At 32.6% G+C, this 22995-nt stretch overlaps 1 protein-coding gene and 1 long non-coding RNA gene across 2 annotated transcripts in view; one reads left to right on the top strand and one right to left on the bottom strand.

Moving 5' to 3' along the window:
* Window positions 1–2779: 2779 nt before the first annotated feature.
* LOC125068249 overlaps window positions 2780–22995 on the bottom strand; it is a 34433-nt gene continuing 14217 nt past the window's right edge. The window contains exons 3-9 of the mRNA XM_047677336.1: window positions 7963–8037; window positions 6231–6341; window positions 5544–5657; window positions 5006–5114; window positions 4359–4446; window positions 3459–3557; window positions 2780–3176 (exon numbers count right to left, since the gene is read on the bottom strand). Of these exons, the coding sequence (XP_047533292.1) occupies window positions 2853–3176; window positions 3459–3557; window positions 4359–4446; window positions 5006–5114; window positions 5544–5657; window positions 6231–6341; window positions 7963–8037 (920 nt within the window). The 3' untranslated portion in view covers window positions 2780–2852. The remainder of the gene's footprint in view (window positions 3177–3458; window positions 3558–4358; window positions 4447–5005; window positions 5115–5543; window positions 5658–6230; window positions 6342–7962; window positions 8038–22995) is intronic.
* On the top strand, window positions 4308–6360 carry LOC125068250. The gene is made up of 4 exons (XR_007119770.1): window positions 4308–4465; window positions 4993–5138; window positions 5583–5641; window positions 6247–6360. It is a non-coding gene; the product is annotated as an uncharacterized LOC125068250 (long non-coding RNA).

Here is a 22995-nt window from a genome sequence, read left to right as displayed (position 1 = left end):
TTGGGTTTAACTGCCCTATTTGCAACTTCGTATATGCGGCTGAGTTTTGACTAAAATTTGTCTACATTTAAAAATATTTGATGTCTTAAATTCTCCATTTACGAAAATAATGGCAAGCTTAAAGTATTTCGCATAGAGCTCAATACTTGTGTAGATATTAGGCATACAAATGAAGTATCAAAAAATCCCCCATATTACGTTACGTATGTTTAAAAATATTCAATTTGAAAAGGTCAAAAGTATCGGTGTTTTGGATTTTCGGAAGCTATGATTTATCATAAAAATGGGTTTGGATAAAATTAAATATGCATTTCACTACAAAAAATTATATAATAGAAAGCAAATGTCTTTTTCATTGATATTGTATTATTTATTTGAATATTTTAAATTATTTTTCAAAAACCATAGCAGTATGCAGCGACACAAATTTTGTGTATACATAAATACATATGTGTGTGTTCGAATATTACACAGCTTACTACTTAACGCACACATTTGTATTAAAATAAACACATGTTTGATTAAGTACATTATTCATATTACAGATTACTATTTATCGGAAGTTTTACATGAAATTTTAAAATAACAATTTAATATCTAACATGTTAGGAGTCATAATTGTGTAATTAATTAGGTTAACATATAACATTATTAATTTTAAACGTAAAATATACAATAAATTAAATGTTTTTTTCTAATATCACTGTCACTATTAAATAAATATTTTGTGAAAATAATTATCTTTCTTTGTATTGTTTGTACATCAATAAATATTTTAGGCACAATTTATTTGTAATTTAATATTGATAATAATTTTACAATATAATTACAAAATATATTTAATTTGGTCAAATTTAACACCGTTTGTGATTCGAATGTAAATTTTAAATAACACGCAGAAATATGACAAGGCAATTAATTAGCTTAGTTTTATGGCACGGCCTGAACCAAGTCAATGTTAATATTGGTGACATTTTTGATATTAGAGTCAATATGTCAATAATTATTAATTACCATAATCCAATTTTAAAGTTAATATAATTCTAAATATCATTTGATACTTAAATCTACACAAATTTATTTACAAAGATTGTTTTATTTGGCAATAAAATTATTTTAGAATAAGTTGAATAGAGAAAGGGAATGTCTAGGATCTAAGCTAGGTCTAGGAAACATAGAGTTTTGTCAAATGAGACACGAAACACAAAGAAAAATATACAAAAATGTCATACGTATCAAACTGCTATCGCCGCGTTCCTATATTTAAGAAACGATTTGTTTTCCTATTGGTGTAATTGTCAAGAACGCGTAATTCTGATATAATAATAAAAATATATTCTGATATATAATAAAAAGAGTTTCGTAAGTTTCAGAGTCGTTCGTGACGTGACAATTTATAGAAACGCGTTTACTCGCCGTACAATATACATTAAGAATCGTTAAATACAGGAACCGGCCATTCACGAATCGTTAGTGGTCAAAATATTACTATAAACTAATTTGTTTTCTCTTATTGCGCTACGATAGGGCCCGTCGTTTTGAATTATGTCGATATCAAGGAACACCCCTTGATAAACGATATCATAATTATCAACAATTTTCGATTCCATTGTGCGTATCATAATGTAAGTATAAACATCACACAGCTAAGTTAAATTAAAAGAGTCATATTAGCTACTGATCTTTTTACAACTACAACTAAATAGTTCTACATATAAATCTCATTTCACAAAACTCTTTATGTTGAAACGCAATTTAGTAATCGCTAGAAGTTAGGACGAATTTGACAGGGCTAAATTATACTAAGGTATCAATAAGTTAGATAGTTAAATAGTCTAGAAATGTTTGAAACACTAAATCGGAAGAAATAATTTGAATCTGAGCTAAAAATTATCTTGACACTGTCCTTTCCTTTGATGGATATTTACTTCAGTACCTTTAAAAATTGACCAAAATTATCTTAAGATAATCCTGTCAGTTTTAATGACGTACTTCAGTGTCTTCAAAATTAATTCTGTGTTTCGCTGATGTTATATATATAAACGTAGAATTGTAATCACCGTTAAATTGTAATACATATTGCGAGATTGTAAACTGCCGAAATATTGTGAACGGTGATTTAGCTCGAAATAAATCGTCAAAAATTTCCATAGTTTATGATATTTCAGTTAGGTTAGGTAAGTGTTTTTATAATTTTTAATTACCTTCGATAGATTATAATCTACCGAAAAGTAATACGATAAATTGTAAGTAGTATGTTACGGTTCATAATCTTTCGACAGTTCACAATATCGTCAGATAGATTATAATCTAACGGTATTTACAAATTTACGTTGACATATACATTAAAACAAATGCAAACATTGAATTAGAAACGGACATTGGATTGGAATTCAGTATCTCAAGATCTGTAGCCCAATAGCTAAGACCATCGATGCAGTTATCATGAGCATACATAAGCACTAGAAAACGTTCCAAGATACAGGAATGATACATTACAAATAATAGTGACGTTATAAGTAGCACCACACATCTACGTTGAAATAAAAATATTTAATATTTACATTTTTTTTTACTAATTACATAAGAAGAGATATGAGGGAAGATATATAAGGACGCTAATAATAATTTTAAAGATAGATAGATAGATTTAGAAGAATGATTAGTAAATCTTACGCATAAACTTAATCATAAAGATCGTTCATTAATTACTTTAATTTTTATTGATAATAATTACATTATTAATAATTAAATTATACTTATTTTAAATAATTGAAAAGCTAAATTTCACATTTACATCGAAATTAAAAGAAAAATTGGTCTCAGTCAATGAAGCGACTTCACTTGCGATATTACACATTAGTGATCGTTAAACGTCTCGGGCTTCTTGGTCTGTTCAGATTGGTCGCTGAACCTCGGACGTGGACCTGAACTGATCCTTGGGGCATGTCAACAGCCGAATGAAGACTTGCAGCTCTCGAGGTCCGGGGTGATGGAACACAGACTCTGAGGTCCACAGCGCTGTGGAGACTAGCGGCTCTTGAGGACCTAGGGGTACGCATCGGGTGGTCCGAGGGGGTCGTGAGGGCTGGGAGATCAGCAGCGGAACGCGATCTTCGCGGTGGACTCTCTGGTATCAATGCCATCCCACCCATGCTTCCGACGAAGACGGAATTCTAGAAAACGCAGGTATAGTCAGTTCCGTCGAGACATCATAAATTATATTATTAAATCAAGGTACAATTTTTTGTTTTAAATTGCTAAGTTACTTATTGTCATAAGAACGTTGTTTTTCTATTACAATTAGCATAACGTAATGTATCGTACCAGTGGATATTGGTCAATAAATAAATAAGTAGGTACATATTAGTAAAGTAATATGTTATCAAAATTGATCTATTCAATTTTGGTAATCAAAAACCAATTTATCAGCTTAATGAATAATGACTTCGTGTCACCTGTCTAGTTCGATGTCCCAGATAGCCACAGGGTTGATACGATGGAAATGTTCCCCCGCAGTCGTATGAAACACAACCTCTTGAAAGGGACGCTCGATGCTACGGTAAAAGACATTAGAATTTTAATTCATTTGTTTCATGCGGTTTTTGTTATTTGATATAGGTTGGTTCATGCGGTATTTTTAATTCTTTTTTTAAATTTGATATAGGAATTTTGTCTGGCAAATTGTCTGCCGGATGAGGTAAGTCGTCACTTTTCATAAAAATTAGGCTCTAATAAATAGTAATTCCTTATATCGTCAATGTGCTATCAATATCAGGTAATAAGATGTTATATTCTTGTACTTATAGCGACACTCACCCTTGAAACCGGAACACAACAATACTAAGTATTCCTGTTACGATATAATATATGATGACGTAGCTACCCAGAAGGCTTGTACAAAGCCTAAGTAAATTTACGTTAATTTCGTTAAAATTACGTTAAACGTTACTGTTTCTGTGCCCATGTGCTTAGTTTGTGTCTACAATGATCCATCTCGAGTCGTAAGCTGAATGAGTCGAAATTTGATATACCCCCTATGAAACAACATAAGCGCCATACCTTCTCCTTAAAAGGCGATGTTTACCCAACAGTAAAACAATTAGGAGCTCGTATGACCTTTTTAAAATTTTAAAAAGAAATTTAAAATAACGATAACCAAACCTTATAAGTATGAACACAATAATACATCAAATGTCATTTATAACGTCAGACTTATGTTGTACTTCAATGCCATATTCATTTAAATAATAATAGATCATAGTAGAACAGTCTAGTAATTTCAGTGAAGATAATAACTCGTCTAATTTAAATAAATATACTGTGGAAATAGTTGAGAATAAGAAAGTAGAACTTACATGAGGCGGGACGGACACAGAATTTTCCGCAAGAGCGCAACTTTGCCGATGTTGCTGTTGAAACTTTGGCTGATATGGTTCTAACATCCTACGAAGAAATAATTAAGGTACGTCATATTTTATGCGATATTATTAGATAATGTATATTTTCATAATGATAAAAATCATTAATAAGAGTAATTCGGATATCATACATTTCATTTCATTTTATATTATTAATTAATTTGCATGAATTGAAATGAATATATACAATTACGAGTATATTTCAATTACATTTGCACCGATAGTGATAAAATTTATTAATAGGACACATTCGAATATCATTAATTTCATTTCATATATTATTAATTAATTGGTATGAAGTTTAATGAATAACTACTACCATGTTTAAATTCAAGAAGCATTTTTTTAGATATATTTTCCATTACTGAGTAAGAATTCACGTCAATTGCTAATAATTCTTTTTTTTAAGAATTCTTTCATTTGCCGTCGAAAATTAAAAAAAAAATTGTGAATGTAAGTAAATTATACGATTCCACAGATCATACTCATAACCAATAATAAAATTACAATACTCATTATACAGATAAATAAAGCGATTTTAAAAACGTGAAAGCAAGAAATCTACGTACAGTTTATAGACGCACCTGATCTTGCCCCAGCGGTTGAAGAAGAGCGCAATAGCGGCGACCCAAAGCAGTAATACGAACGCGACGATTAAAGCCTCTTCAGCTCGGACGACAACTCCACTCCCATCTAAGATTTTAAAAAAACATTAAGGTAAAACACACTTTCATATCTAGTTATCTCTAATGTTCGAATAATAAAGAATAATGTTTGAAAAGTATTCTATTATATAATTTTATTACTGCAAGATAAAAAGTTGCAATTTCGCCATTATATGACGTCGTAATAAAACTGCACCATAAAAATGAAATTAGCAATGAAATATCGACAACCAGCGAAGGAGAACAGTTAACATCTCATAGATGAATCGTATTGATGATGTACGGAATGTGGCCGGTAGAAAATAGATGAGAAGGGCGAATATCGGGCTCAGTGGCGCGTCTTGGGGGATGCCTACGTCAACAGTAGAATAATACAGATGATGATGTGGATGATGAATCGTATCGATGAGTAGCTCTGCGTACTGGTCAGCGTTAACTTAATATTGTTGATACTAACCAATATTAGCTAAAGACATATTGGCGATCATAATTTCAGGATGGGCTGGTTTTGTAGGGGGATGTAGCCGGCTAACTACTTCAGCGGGTGGACAATCGGTGAGTTTACTCCGCTCTGCAATAACAATAACAAATGTAACTACATACAGACCATGTGCGTCACTCGCGATGATTCTTAACTTCTAGATGATGGAATCAGCTACGTCTTTCATTTTCGTCCAATGATATCAAATTTAAATACTTACCAAAATTTGAGAGTATAATATGTTATTTTCAATTCAGCGTAAATTCTCTTACATAATTCTTTTTTTAAGGAATTACTATTATTCATATTTACCCCTCCAATTAAGCTTAATGCTTGTGATAGGAGTGGGGCGATTTTAGCCCAAGGGGTCAGGACCGAACCAGCGACTTATTACATCGCTAGGCTTAGCGATCCGTAAACCATTGCGCTAGACGCTTCATATTATTATGAATAATTTTGTTTTTAATAAATAAAAGTGGAAAATTTTGAAAACACTCACCAATTCTTGCTGTACAAATGTTTGCACACGTAGAGGCCAATTAAGGATACTACCTCGATTTATAAATAGTCGAAATCGTTGAACAATTGTTACTACAGATTGCTAATGATTTCGAGACCTTATTGATGTAGATTATTTTAAAGATTGATAAATTGTCTGCTTACCGATTTCTGTTGATAGATTGAAGCGTGTATGTGCGGGGTAAGCGGGTGTAGGTGAAGGATGTAATCGCAAGACTACTTCCGCTGGTGGTCCTCCAGTCACGCCGCTCCATTCTAGCAAAAGATTAAAAACACTTATTGTCTATATGACTATTTTTTTATATTACCATTATTTTGATAAAGCAGTTATATATATAATCAAATTCTCAGTATTATTATCATGGGAAACCCGTTTAGAACGAAGTTGTTTTCGCTATAGATTAAATAACAGATACTATGAAATATATTAAAAGTGAGAATAAAATTAAATGATACTGGCAAATTTTTTATTAAAACAGTAATAATAATTAAGATTAAATAATATTACATAAAACCTTATAAGGGAAAGAGAGGCAAAGGTCTGCCATTTCACTCTACTGCAAGCCGCGTAAAAGGAATTCGTTCCAGAAACAAAACACGATCATGAAAAAGCAAGAATCATTCTTATAATATTTGAATTAAACGTTCGGAGATTTTCATTATTGAAACTGTTAATATGAGAACAGATTCTATTTTTGAATTACTTCTTTTTTTTTAGTATTCTTATCACTTATCATATTATATATTACTATCATGGACTAATACTCAGTATTGATGTGTTTCAGTTTGAAGGATGATTAAGTCAGTGTAACTACATAAACAACAAAGAAAAGATTTATCGTTCAATCATCTTTATTTATATTGGATAAAAGCTATCCTTAAATATGGAGCGGAGTATTCGTAAATATTTGTAAAAGCTGAAGCACTTTTTATTATAAGATTTTCACAATTTTTTGCAAATATTTGATGTCTCACTTATCATAATATATATAAATATTAAAAGCTTAGATCCTACATAGACGCGTTTGTAAATATAATAATGTGATTTAGTTGAAATTGAATTTGAATAATTGTATTTATTCAGCGTAGATCGAGAAAAAAAAAATTAGGTTGTTTTTATGCTTTTATTTGAAATGACCTGAAGTCAATTATTGTGTCTTTTCTAAAGTGTGCAAACATTTAAAAAGTCGTTTGATTAAAATATATTGTAACACCAAAGGTTGCTTTGCATTTGAATTTGGTGGAAGGTATACTACCGCCAAACAGCAGTACTCAGTGTTGTTGTGTTCCGGTTTGCAGGGTGAATGAGCCAGTGTAACTACAGGCACAAGGGACATACCATCTTACTTCACAAGACTGGTGGTGGTGATGTCAGAAATGGTTAAAATTTCTTACGGCGCCAATATCTATGAGCAGTGACCACTTATCATCAGGTTACCTACATATGTTATAAAAAAAAAATCACAACATAATCTTTTGCTTTGTCGTAGACGTATAATTTAAGAAATCAAAATAAAAGAACACTATCTTTAATTTACGCTTACAAGTTAGTTAGTTTTTTGACTATCAATTTTTTGTTACTAAATTTATAATACGATACAATACTGTTTCACGTGACCTAGTTTGAGTATATCCTTGACACACGTTCCTTTTTATTATTATTTTCGGAACGCGGATGAAAGATGAGGCACATGGTGATACGGTCGCCTTCGCCCTTACACTTGCGCTTGACCTACCATGAAAATTCAGATATATCTCTCTCCCTCCTTCAACAGCAATATAAGCAGCCTAGAAGAGTATAGATAGCTCTATCACTGGAAAACTCTGCTACGTCAGTTGATTAAATCAATAATCATCAAATGATTACCACTCTCACCGGCGGAGATACGAGACGGATGCGCCGGTGATTTACGCGAACTTGTTTCCACTGGTCTCGTCTCGGTTGCACTATCTGCAAAAAAAATATCATATATTTTTTTTAATTGAAAGTAATTATAGTAAAAAGTGTGAAGTCCCATTTAAATATTTATATATACATAGATAATAATCATTAACACGTCAAATTTTTTGTATATTGTTTTTTTTTAGTACGCGTACGTACTTTTAAAGTTAATTATTATTATTATTATTATATGTACTCATTTTGTTTTAATAGTAATATAAAAGGTGTATAAAGTAATTTTAAAGTAATATAAAACTTAATTTTTTTTTTTTTGGGAAATATTTTGTAAAGTTTGATGTACGTTATTTTAAACGTTAAATTTTTGATTTAATTAAGCTGGAACACATACTAAATAACGTTACGATTCAGACATCAAAACTAATTTACCATTGGTTAAAGAGAAGGAATGTTTAAAATAATATGTTTAGGAAAGGTCTGAGCCCTTAGCTCTAATATAAATTCCAAGAGCAATCAAGGTTAGGTAAAATGATCGAAAATAATTTGTTGAATTAGAGATACTTTTATTGTTGTCTTGTATTGTGTTTGACTGTTTAAATGTGAAGTAACAAAAGCGGTTGAAGTAACAAAACATTAGTTTTTCCGAAATTAAAAGTGCGAGTATCAAAATAATGCACCTTCATAAGGACAGCTAAGAAACTTTTATGTGATCTGCCTGCACCGAACCTGCCTTAGAACCGACCTATGTGTCTGCCTTTGTAAATATATGTATATAATAATAGTATAAAAATGATATATAAATATAGACTTTGCTGAAATGACGTAAATTTGTATCAAATTTAGGTACCATTGAAATTATAAAAAATATAGTAGGAACCGGAGTAAGTGTCTGCCATTAATTTTTTCTATATTTTTTCTAATATATTTTAAGATATCAAAATGGCAGACATGCTTCGATCACGTTTTGAAAGTAAATTTTTAAGCTTTTCGACTTCTTGGCGTGCTCAAACAGACTCGATGGAAATAATGAACCTCCATTTCCCCAACAGCAGTTGAAGCAGTATATACCTAAAAATTACCTAACATTGTCTGTTTACATTTTTTTAGCTGTTATTATCTTTGCATTGCACAAAACACTGAAACAAAAGTAATATTTTTTGCTGAATTTCATAAATATTATTTAAAATATTATATTATACTGATTATTTAGTCATCGTCATCGTCGTCATTAGCCGATTGCAATCCATTGCTGGTCATATGCCTCTCGAAATATACACTAAAGCTCCCGGTCTGCCACCTTCCGCATCCCGTCAGAATACGAAAATTACTCCTTGATAATTAATTTTTAATACCCAAGAACGTTGACTCATTTAATTATTCGAAGCGACTTATAGTCTTAAATGTGGTTTACAAGTTCTTTGTCTGAATAGAAATATCGTTGAATGGTCGCCAAACTTAAAACAATTGGATTTTTCTTTCACTATCTTCCGATCTATTAAATGAGCAATATACATAATAACTTAGGGTAAGCTTAGTGATTTGCGAATATTATCGTTAAAGCTCACTTTTCAATAGGATGTAGCTTTACATTAAATTAACATAATTAATCAACTTGAAGAACAAAGATTCTGTTTGTAGGAATTTGTTTGAATAAAGTTGTTTTTAAAAATTCACATAATATTCCAAATGTCGGAGCTCCTGACATTAATTTAATATTCAATATTGAACGAAGCATTCTCGAGCGAGGGCATGGCTATCATATTAATGTACATATTACCTGACATCGTGTAATTGTTAGTTCAATATAGAAATATTCTTTTAAATAAGTTGATTGTAAATTTTTATATATACCAATAACAAATATAAGTAATTAAAAAGGGCCCATAATTGAACCCTGTGAGACATTTTTATGTATATAAAAAAAAATATAAAATACTTTTACTAACATTAATTTATTCGAAAGCTTTTTTAATTCGTTTTAAAATATATTTAGGATTAACGATCAGTTTAAAAAGATATTAGATATTTTTTCGGTAGTTTATTATTTATTTACAGATTTTATAAAGATGTAATCGAACGATGCTAAAAAGTCCTAAAGTATGAACGTAATTAAAACTTTGTTAACAACTGAAGTCTTGAACAAGGCCGTGACTCATTTATAACTTTTATCATTGTGTTTTACAAACAGCGTTTAAAAGGAGAAGTTTTGTATTCTTGTTTTGGAATAGTTATCAAATTGTCCCCTTGTGTTTTTACTCTTTATTTTTTTTTGTCTGTTTCTTTTCATTTTAATATATTTGTCCATTATAAACATTAAATACACGTTTACTAGATTAACGCAAATTCATTATTAAAATGGATGGGTAAGGATAGAGATAGAAGTAAGTATAGCTTAGTATTCCAATACATATCAAACTGATCTATGAGCATGCGTTGTCTTGCAAATTATTTTAAGATTTTCGCCCGAACCGATGAGGTTAAAATTTGTACACACAAGAATCACTTTGATGCTAATCAAAGTACAATTGTGTGACAAAATATGTGAGTAATAAATATTGCAATTTGTTTAAAATCATCATTATCATTATTAACAGCTTGTAAATCTCCCACTGCTGGGTTAAGGCCTCCTCTCCCTTTGAGGAGAAGGTTTGGAGCATATTTAACCACGCTGCTTCAATGCGGGTTGGTTGAATACACATGTGGCAGAATTTCGTGAAATGTGAAATTAGACACATGCAGGTTTCCTCACGATGTTTTCCTTCACCGCCGAGCAGGAGATAAATTATAAACACAAATTAAGCACATGAAAATTCAGTAGTGCTTGCCTGGGCTTGAAACCGCAATCATCAGTTAAGATGCGCGCGTTCTAAACACTGGGCCATCTCGGCTTCGATATGTACTTTATTTAAGTAGGGAAGCACTTTTGAATTGATTTTTTACAAAACTATTATATATTAAGTGAAGTCACCTCCAGCTTAGCTTAGGCTTCAAATACTGAAATAAACAATTTTAAAACTACCGAAATATTCCCTCTTTTAACGCTTTATCCATGAATTCCATGAATTCCATCCATTTCAGACATTAGCTATGTTGTATGGCTCCTTTTATATTCCAGTTGTTTAGGTGAATGAACTAGCTTTGTTAAATTCGTTTATTAAGTGTCTTTTACAGGTTTGTTAACAATATTAAATAAAAAAAAATAATCAATTTAATTTAAAATTTAAAATAGGTTTTGTGATATTTTTAATCTTTAGCGTAATTGTTCAGATTATTTTTCTTACAAATTACAATACAGGCATAATTTATTTATTTCAAAAAATCTGTTCGAAATAATAAATAAAAGTATAAAGCTCGAATGATTTTCTGTTTTCATGTAACGAATACCGCTTACAGATTTTATTTTTAATCGAAATTTATACACCGACATATTAAAAACTTTAAAATTGAATAATATCTAGAAAAAAAACACTATAAAATTTATTTTCTTTTTTTTATATATCGTTATGTTAATGGGCCACCTGATGTTAAGTACACCATAGACAATGGCGTTGTAAGAAATATTAACCATTCCTTACATCACCAATGCGCCACCAACCTTGGGAACTAAGATGTTACTTCCCTTGTGCCTGCAGTGACACTGGCTCACTCACTCTTCAAACCGGAACACAATAATACTGAGTACTGCTGTTTGGCGGTAGAATATCTGATGAGTGGGTGGTACCTACCCAGACGGGCTTGCACAAAGCCCTACCACCAAGGATTTTCTATTATTATCAACTATTTGTATTATGTTGATTTACTATTTCTTTTTTATCAATAGACATCAAGCAATTTGTCCTCATTTACATATTTAATATTTAACATTGAATTCAATTAATTAAATTACTCAGTATGCAATTACATTCAAAACATTCTTGTGTTCAGATTCAACTTGCAAATATCATAGAGTTAATTAACTAGTCTATGATACAAGATCTCCGGAACTATCTACAAATTTAAACTTCGCGGAGGTTGGGAAGTAGACAGCACGCTAAGTATCGTAATTAATAGGATATTCTAACATCGTACAACATTTCAATAGAGCCGAGTACGTATTATTCAGCACAAGGTTATACTGATAAAAAACATATGGCTAATACACATATAGTTGACATTCAGGCAAATATATGTTACTGTAAAACCTCGAACTACGGTAAATCTTAGGATTTACATGTTAGGTTGGAAAAGTCCGAAAAAGTCGTCCCTTTATAATAAATACTTACATTTACCTACTCATCTCGGTAAATCTTAAGTTTTACTGAAAAATCTTAAGATTTACCGTAGTTCGAGCTTTTACAGTAACATATATATTAATTAAATTTAATTCGTACAACTCTGTGTTTCAAATGTTGGAAATGGACAACTACAGAATTTTTAACGGAGAAGAACCGTAGAAGCTACATTCCGAACCAGTTGCTTTACAAACAATTCTGTAAAATGACGTTTCAAAATTGCTTGTAAAAACTTACTTGAATAAAGTTTGGTTTAATTTGATATAACACATTATTTCTTAATGGTCCTTAGGTTACAAAGTAGATTTCAAGACCCTGGATTGAAACTCCAGCCGATATAATTATTGTTGAGACAGGTTATACAAAACTTAGTTGCAAACCAAAATTAGGATATTGACATTGTTAACACTACCGTGCCTCGGAACTCATCGCGTAAAGGTCCTATACCTAAACTTCCTCCAGTTTCCGATTGCTATCTCATCGGGCTATGAGAGTAAGGGACTAATGAGGGCAGCTGAGTTTGTGCACCTAAGCACTATAAGATTTCTTGTGCAGCTGTTTTGCTGTATGCTATTGGTCAGGAAGCCATCATCATCATTTAGTAGTAGTTAGTATTATTCAGATGACCTTGTGAGATCTAAAATCTTTTAACTAATTACTTATTTTATCCCTAGATTAAAAAACGAATGAAAATATATTTTATTCAAGTAGAGTTTTTACAAATGCTTTCGAATCATTTTAATAGGTTAATAATTTAAACATTAAGCTACCACCGGTACGAAATTTTCTATTAAAATAGCGACACTGTTATTGTTATTGATGCATTTCTGTTGTGAGCTGTAAACTTCTAATCATTAGAAGCAGGTGCGACGTAAGTCTTATTTCTCATGGATGTCTATGGGCTAATAGACGGTGACCACTTACCACCAGGTGGCTAATATGATGCCTTGTGGTATTGTTCGATTTCTCTAAAACACAATAAAGGCATTTATCGTTTGAAAAATTTATAATTTAGTTTTTATTTTATTTTTTATAATGTTTTTTATAATTAATTATAATAAATCGTAGCGATAAAAAAGTAGGTTTCACGTAAAACTAGCGTTATTTAATGATTAATTAAATACAGCACGCATAAAATAATTATAAATTAAAAACAAGATAAAAAAAAAACAAATTTATATTATTTTATAATGTACTTAGTAGGAATATAAATTTATTTGTTATATTTTCAAACAACTAATAATATTTATACATATATAACATTACTATTAGTTTATTGTTATAATTTAATATAAATATTCTAATGTTATAGTTATTATCTCCTCTCTCATATCAGCACTTACCTCTTCTCTTACAAAATTTCTTTCACAGAAGTTTGTCTGTGAGATATCGGTATAAGCGATAAGACCGCCTTGCGCACCATGTGTTAAATATTATATTTTTTTTGTTTCTCTTATGTTTACTTATATGATGTGCAATAGAGAATTTAAATAAATATATCAAATATATCGTAGTGTTAATATCCTTATAACATTTGAGATATCCCATGTAACTGTAAATGTAACCTGCGAATTTCAATGCTATACGAATGTATTTAAAGCTTACATTGCCCTCTTATGCAGGCTACGTTACGTACATTATCTTAATGTTTTCCATCACTAACACATTTTTTTTTTTTTTTTTTTTTTTTTTTTTTTTTTTATGTCATAAGGTGGCAAACGAGCAGGAGGCTCACCTGATGGAAAGTGACTACCACCGCCCATGGACATCTGCAACACCGGGGGGCTTGCAGGTGCGTTGCCGGCCTTTCAGGAAAGAGTACGCTCTTTTCTTGAAGGTTCCCAAGTCGTATCGGTTCGGAAAAACCGCCGGCGAAAGCTGGTTTCACAGAGTGGTTGTGCGAGGCAGAAAATGTCTTAAAAATCGCGCTGTTGTGGATTTTCGGACATCTAGGTGGTGCGGGTGATATTTGGAATTTTGACGAGATGTCCGAAGGTGAAATTCAGCAGCCGGGATTAATTCGAACAATTCCTCGGAACATTCCCCGTGATAAATTCTGTAGAAGATGCAGAGCGATCCAACATCTCTACGCAAAGCCAAAGGATCAAGCAGATCGGAAAGGGCTTGATCGTCGATAATTCGAGCCGCTCTACGTTGGATACGGTCAAATGGAAGGAGCTGGTACTGGGGAGCACCCGCCCAGAGGTGAGAGCAGTATTCCACGTGAGGCCGAATTTGCGCCTTGTATAGTCTATGACATATAGTATATGACATTTCAAGGCTGCCTTTGTTTTACAATCAAGAATAAAATTATATTTGATTGTAAAATGACTGTCCATTGGAAGAACATTTACGTAAATTTTTACTTACCTAATAATTAAACCATTACGCCTTTTAAGGGTTTGGCTTGTTGACCCGTGTGTGCAATTCCATTGAAAAATTCCCTCGGCTCGAGTAGGTGTGTTGTAATACGTATATTATTTAATTAAAATGAATACTATTTCTGGTAATTTCCGGAGTCTCTTAATAAATGAATTTTTCTATTAATAAATTTACGCAACTTAAGTATAGTTGGGTAAAATAATGTGTTTTGTAGTTGAAAGGTTAATAACAGATGTTGTCAGCGATATTAATGTGAAAGCTAATTAATATTGTGGTTCCGTAACATCTGTCTTTCGTTTATGAAATAAAAGGAATATTAGGAGAAAACATATTTTTTTTAGTATAAGTATGTGGTCACCACCGCCCATAGAAATATTAATCATTCCTCATATCACGAATATCCCAAGGTTGGGAACTAAGATGTTATGTCCCTTATACCTGTAGTTGCTGGCTCACTCATCCTTCGAATCGCAACACAACAGCACTGAGTACTGCTGTTTTGCGGTAGAATATCTGATGAGTGGGTGGTTCCTACCCGGACGGGCTTGCACAAAGCCTTACCACCAAGTAGAAATGTGATTAGTGTATTTTCAAGTAAAATATTTATAAAATATCAATATTTTAAAACTATACATTAACCTTGATCAAAAATGTTATTTAAACTGTAAACATCGTTGGATGAAGTTGGCCAAAAAAAACGCGAAATTCCTTACTCAGTGCACTTCATCGTAACAAAGCAAAGTTCTCAAAAAAAAACTGTTAAATTAAATACTTCAAACAACCATAATTTGTGACCAAAGAGAATTTATTGTATAAATTAGAAGATTTATAACATAGCTAAACTGTTCGTTACATTGTCCTATAAATAATACACCGTCCGTCGTTTTCGTTCGAACACTGTCGCTATAAAATTAATTGGAAGTCCATTTCAATCGATTCATGACCCAAGGACTCACAGTCACGTGAGACGCTGACCTTGGACAATCGAAGTAAATACCATATATGATATTGTTCAAATGAATAATCACGAAGTATTTCTTGTAGTTTTGTTCTATTTAACTACACCTAATAAGCAAGTTTTAGTATTTCGGAGGAATAAATAGCTTCGTTACGTAACGCGTTACGGCTGTAGCGTGTCTGGTTTCTCTTTCTCTTACGCTTACGGCAGCAATTACTTTAAGTTATCGATTCGGGCGTCCCGAAAAATATAATTTTTTTTTCAACAGCATTTTAAGCCGTTTGCAATCAACCATTCGCTCAAATATGTTCTTGTGGCTACTAAGTTTACTACATTACATAAAGACATAAAGTCATTAATCAAATTTTTATTTCATATAGATGCCTTACACTCCCTTATTAATTGTATACCACCGGCTTGGAAGTAAATACCTCAGACCTGAGAAACTTTATTTTATTTGAAACGACCTTGAGGCAATTCTCAAGGTGTGTTAATATGTAAAAAGTAATCAGTTTTAGAATATCCGCTACCACGCCAAGATTCACTAACTTTTCTAACTTGAATATTTCCGACGAATTTCTGGGAACCTGTTTTAAAAGCGTATATATAATTATTGACCCTTGTGTAGTCACTGACACAAGTATTCAGATTTTACAATAAGAAGTTATTCTTCTATACACTCGGCAATATGACGATACTACCCAGAAGAGCTTGCAGAAAATCCAAATACCAAGTTATTTTGCCAACCGTGAATTTTCAGTATTTTAATACTGACAAAAATATTAAGACAATAAAGGTAATAGCGGTGTGTGTGTATGTTTTTTAATTAACAATTTATTCCAGCAAGGAGTTCATCTTCAAGAAATTTGGCTCTGGGACTACTATGAGTATTTTATTTTGTTTTTGATTATGGATTATAACGACGATAAAAGCGTCACCACAGTAAACGACTTATTTATTTGCACAGCTAAGCGGCTTTGAAACGTAACGTCGTATTGTCTGCGTATTAATACGTCATTATTCAGTAGGTACGCATTTAAGGTCGTCGTCCATTACACTATTAGGCTATTTATTTTTATGACAGTAAATTCGTTAGGCAGAATAATTAATGATCATAGCCATCAAAATAACTGTCCAAATCAATGTATATTATTAGAAAAATGTATTGTACTAACTATGAAGTAGTTATTTAATTAAAGTTCAATTAAGTTTCAGAACAAAGGTATTGTATATACTAAACTATATTCATACATTCGTTTCAGCCAGACAGCCACCTGTAATCTGCCTACTGCAAAGTAAAAGCGTCTTCTCACGTCTCTGTCAGCCGTGTGCCAAAATTCGAAATATTCCAGCTGTTCTAGTTCAAGAACTGACAATGTGTCAACTGACAATCTAAATAGATGCTTTCATGTCAAATATACGTTTTAATTATAGATAGATTTTATCAAAGTGAGAACGCTTCAAAAAAAATGTGGTTAAAGGTTGGTCACAAAGTACACGAACACTAATAAAGTAGTATGGTGTTTGACGAGCGACAAGCGTAGCTAACACGCACACCAAGATAATTAAGTTGGCACGTTTGTTCTAGTTCCTTGGTACTGTGAAACTTTTTCTTCATATACGAATAAATAGCTTTTGCTCGTGACTTAGTTCACGTAGAATTTGAAAATATTTGTAAAGTCTAAGTATGTTTAGCAGCTGTTTTAGGTACTTTCCACTTTTATCATAAACTTCTGAATGTTTGGTAAAAATATATGATTTATTAATAAGACTCATAATCTTATTCTCTAGGTAAATTGATTTAGAAAGTAGGTAATCCTGTAGGTAATTCATTTAGCAAGGATTGATCATTATTTTGTTGCGGAGCAATTTTATAAATATTGTATTTTTTGACATAACGCCATCTAGTATTTATAAGATGAAATATATATGTACATTAATTACGTATATAATGATGATTGAGACATGACTTTCGCCAAAATTTAATAAATAACTGTCGTACGTGAAAGCTTTTTATTCCGTTTTTACAAGACTTTTCATTGATCTGCTTCTATTAGTCGTGACGTTATAGCTTTTCAATAAATAACCTATGTAATACTGAAAGAATTTTTCAAATCGAACCATTTATAATTTTAGTATAAATCTAAGAATAAAGGTATAACCGGACTAACTTTCTAATGGTGTCCTCTTGATCGATTTGAGCCACGGCAGCAACTTTCACGAACGTTTAAAAAAGAAACACTGACACGACCGAAAATAGTTTAGATGTAGGAACAACAGCTTTACGTACCTTTCGAGGCACGAGTGTCAAATGTCAATAATAACATCTTCCAGATTCCAGACTGCTACACGATTTGAAATGTAATAAGTTGTCAACTGACTGAAAAAGTGTCAGTTGAGCTTGAGACGGCCCAGTGATTAGAACGCATGCATCTTAACCGATGATTGCGGGGTCAAACCTAGGCAAGCACTGAATTTTCATGTACTTAATTTGTGTTTGTAATTCATCTCGTGCTCGGCGGTGAAGGAAAACATCGTGAGGAAACCTGCATGTGTCTAATTTTAACGAAATTCTGCCACATGTGTATCCACCAAACCGCATCGGAGCAGAGTGGTGGAATATGCTCCAAACCTTCTCCTCAAAGGGAGACAAGGTCTTAGCCCAGCGGTGGGAACTTTACAGGCTGTTAATGTTGTAAGTGTCAATTATATGTATATAGTAGGAATATAGGATTGTGTAATCCGTCAACGTTCGTGTAATAATGACCGGCGGCCGCGAATACTACTTCGTTTTTCGTCTTTTGTTGATTGGAATATATATCTGCAGAAAAAGTAATAAAAAATCCCTTAACTATAATCAATCTGAATGTCTACATTCTCCTATTATAGATGAGGTTAGTAACGGTTATTCATCCGTTAGATTTAGTTTTACTATATATTTAGGAATTTATAAATAATTATACGTAGTATTGTTTTTATTTACTGTAACTTTTTATATCATACACTTACAAATTAGATATCGTATTTTAATAATTCACTTTATTTATTAATTATTAAAATAAAAGTCATATTTTCATATTGACAAAATTAATTTCATTCTTGTATTTTCCATTTTTTTGCAATTTTCAAACTTGTAATTTTATGCTTATTTGCAATAAATTTCCTTATTAAAATTATAAAACACGATTGTAGATTTTACGAAACGCATTCTTCTTTTGTTTGTCTGCATTTTTTTACATTAGCAGCCTGTAAATTTCCCACTGCTGGGCCTCCCCTCCCTTGAGGAGAAAGTTGGTGGCCACCATCATCATTATTCGCGCTGTTAGAATATGTGCATTTATTACATATATTTTTTTATGTTATAGTGGGCAAACGAGCAGGAGGCTGGATGGCAGCTGATGGAAAGTGAATACCACTGCCTATGGAAATTTGCAACACCGGGGGGCTTGAAGGTTCCCAAGTCGAAAAACTGCCGGCGAAAGCTGGTTCCACAGAGTGGTTGTGTGAGGCAGAAAATGTCTTAATTAATCTCACATAACATAAACATAACATAAGCAGCCCGTAAATGTCCCACTGCTGGGATAAAGGCCTCCTCTCCTTTGAGGAGAAGGTTTGGAGCATATTCCACCACGCTGCTCCAATGCGGGTTGGCGGAATACACATGTGGCTGAATTTCGTTGAAATTAGACACATGCAGGTTTCCTCACGATGTTTTCCTTCACCGCCGAGCACGAGATGAATTATAAACACAAATTAAGCACATGAAATTTCAGTGGTGCCTGCCTGGGTTTGAACCCGAAATCATCGGTTAAGATGCACGCGTTCTAACCACTGGGCCATTAATCTCAATGGGCCTCCAATATTGGAAACTAAAATGTTATGTACCTATAATTACCGTTACGCTGTTACCGTGCTTATTATAAAATTTCATTTTCGATGTAAAAACGTTATAGAGAGAGTTATCTAAGCACTTATAATATTCGTATATATTAGGTACTGTCCCTCCAAAACTTAGTTGATACACTATGCGTCAATATATACGATGCAAAATCATCTGAAAACGCTTGTTTTCTCACGATATCTTACCACTGCTTGAGGTTGAGGATAAACAGAAAAAATAGACATGATTAGTGGCGCCCGATTCAAACCTGATATTTTAGATAAGGGATTACAATATCGAAATGGCAATACGTGCCTGAAACTGGACCGCGAAAGCACTCGCTGGAGCCGGAAGGAGCGAATTTGATCAGTGGAGCTCTCCAAGTAATTGTATCCGTATAGGAAATTTTCGTATATTATCTATAGTTATAGTTAATGCTTTTTTTTTTATTTTTTTTTATGGTATAGGGGGCAAACGAGCAGGAGGCTCACCTGATGGAAAGCGACTACCACCGCCCATGGACATCTGCAACACCAGGGGGGTTACAGGTGCGTTGCCGGCCTTTAAGAAATAAGTACGCTCTTTTCTTGAAGGTTCCCAAGTCGTATCGGTTGCAATCAAGTAAGACAAGGGCACGAACGTATTAGTATGGAGATTAAACAAAAATATTAGCTACTAGACACCCATCCCGCCTTCGCACGGGTGCATTGCTTATACTAAATATACTACAGAATGTCTTACAACGTTCACAGTTTTTCAGTCTAATACAATACACATCGCTATGTCCCTGAGTTTTAAATCGGTAATATCGTAATTTAAAAGATCTAAACATTCACAGACAGACAGCGGTAAGCGACTTTGTTTTATACTATGTAATGATTCTTATGAAGATGCACACTTGTATACTGTACTATTTTATTGATAATAAAATTATGTTTGCGAATTAAACTTGTCATTTTCACCATTTGATTATTAAAAATACCCAATATATTGGGCTATATTGGGTATTCGATACATCTTATTCGTCAAAGATATTCGTGTCCATTGCGTATTTTTATCTGTACCAAGATATTACATCAGTAGAAGAAGACGTATTGTTAATTCGATGGAAGTAAGACAGATTCAACTGTTCGAAAATGAAGTTGGCAAGTAACAAATGTGTAATTCAATTCGCTAGTGACAAGATTAATTGAGATCTGTTGAAACAAAGCTGTCACGCGCGTTACAACAACGAAATTTCGGTTAATAATATTTATTATCAACAATTATCAATGTCTTAAAGGTAATTTATGAATATATGTATATTTTATTTACATAAGAATTATTAACATTAAGGCTTTAATTGAATACAATTAAGGCCAAAAATAGTTAATATACAAATCTTGACGGCACGGAATGGTGGCAAGAATGCTAGCAGCAATTCCCTGTTGAATGGGAATTCCGATCCTCTGAAGAAAAATAGAACCCTCATGATTCCATTGGATAAAACGATTTAAGATCATATTTTAATGTTTATATCACCAACCTTTCTTCATGTTATTGTAATAAGGAGTTCTACACTCAGTCACATCAAATAAACGTAGCTTAACTTGGCATGATTTCACTCAACGTCTGTATGTCATCATTGCACAAATCTTTCAACAAAGCTTTACGATACTATAAGTAGATAAAAGATACATATATAGAGTAGAACGTAAAAATTGGCAAACAACTGCTGTCACACACATTACATCTACGAATTTTCTAGGATTTTTTTGCCTTAGAGATAATTTAATTGAAGATCATGTTTTATTTTAAAAATAAACTTCATACAAGATTTGTTATTAGTTTTAAAGAATATAGAAAAAACTGTATCATATTAACCTTAATGATACAATTTCATAAACAAAATACTAGTTGACAACCTCGACTTCACTCCCGTTTTAGGGATTGCACGTCAGGTGGTAGGAATAAAAAATACTATATCCTTGCTCGGGGGTTAAACTTGAAAAAAGCTACCAAATTTGGTCGAATAAAGTTAATTTAACATTGGTTCACTCTGATATTTGATGGAGTCAGCGTGTCAATGCATGTAGAGTTCCACTCTAGGGCCCATCCTCGTTCCCAGCGAATGACAGTCCATCAGGTGTATGGTCTGACATTAGTTGTGACTAATTCCTAAGAGCTCAATAAGACTAGGAACGTCTTTATTGGTAAGATCTCTTTTTATTGTACCATTAAGAGAACCGTGTCGTATAAGCCTACCTGAACTCTTTGTACAAGAGAGACCATGTAAAACGAAAGAGTCCACCTACTTACAACACGTGCACACAAACACACGTGAGCACAAACTCAAAGCACAGCGGTGTTCTCCGTCGGAGATCAATTGATATGAACATTCATTGTCTCTTAGTGTTGCAAGATTTTTGTTTAAGCACATTGTAGTAGCAATGCAAAAAACTTCGTTAAATAAATAACACCTCGTCTTAATGCCTCGACTGGTGATATAAAAATAATATTTTGCCTAGAGGATCGGAATTTTGATTCAACAGGGAAATGTTGCTAGCATTCTTGCCACAACTTCACGCGATCATGAAACGTAACTATTTTTAAATCTTATTTATATACATATAGTTAAGGCTTTAATATTAAAAATCCTTATATAAATAAAGTTATATTTATTTACGACAACAGTGTTTATCTAACAATTTCGTTAAATATATTCGTGTAGTGGGTTATATGTTGGCATACGTGTGTGCATGTGTCTTATATGATAAGTTTTGTACTCAGGGTTATTTTAAATGATAATGTCTACCATCTAAATATAAAATTAATATTTAAAGTTTTCTCGGCAGACAGTGCGATATTGTTAAAGTTTAAATAGTCTTTATGAAGTTTTAGGCCTCATGATCTAATATTTAACTTCATATTTTTCTGCATATTTCAAAGTCGTAATACCTGTATAACTTTGAGGTGGCTTCGTGGCCTTCGTATTTAAAGATGAAGAATTTTAAATAATAAAGAGCCTTTGGTAACAGATGATCGCGGATTAAAAACCCCCTGGTTTTCAATCCGCAATCATCTGTTAAGATACACGCGTTCTAGCCACTGGGCCATCTCGGCTCCAAGCTCCATCAAGGCGCAGGCGTAAGATATAAATTGGTATTAAAGTTCTGCTCGCAATTTAATTTATTTTTATTTTATTTAACAGCCTTGTCAAAGGAATTTCATTGCAGATCGTGCGGTTCGAATGCGATGCGTCTTGCGATTAAAACAAATGCACCAAGCATGTCACAGAGGCGACTAGTGGCGCGAACTGCGGATGTTCCGCGCGAATAGCACGACTGTCAGACGATGCAACGGAAGATAAAAATACAAAATAATTAAAAGTTGTTTAATGACCAATACATTTAATCACACACAGTTAACGTAATATCAAGACCGCGTATATACGTGTTAGGAATAAAATTAAAAAATATTTATTACTTAATAGGCTTAGCTGCACGATTCATGCATAAAAATCATAAATTGATAAATAT

Source organism: Vanessa atalanta, chromosome 13 (assembly GCF_905147765.1).
Source record: "Vanessa atalanta chromosome 13, ilVanAtal1.2, whole genome shotgun sequence".
NCBI classification, from domain to species: domain Eukaryota; kingdom Metazoa; phylum Arthropoda; class Insecta; order Lepidoptera; family Nymphalidae; genus Vanessa; species Vanessa atalanta.
This window is presented reverse-complemented; position numbering and strand designations above follow the sequence as displayed.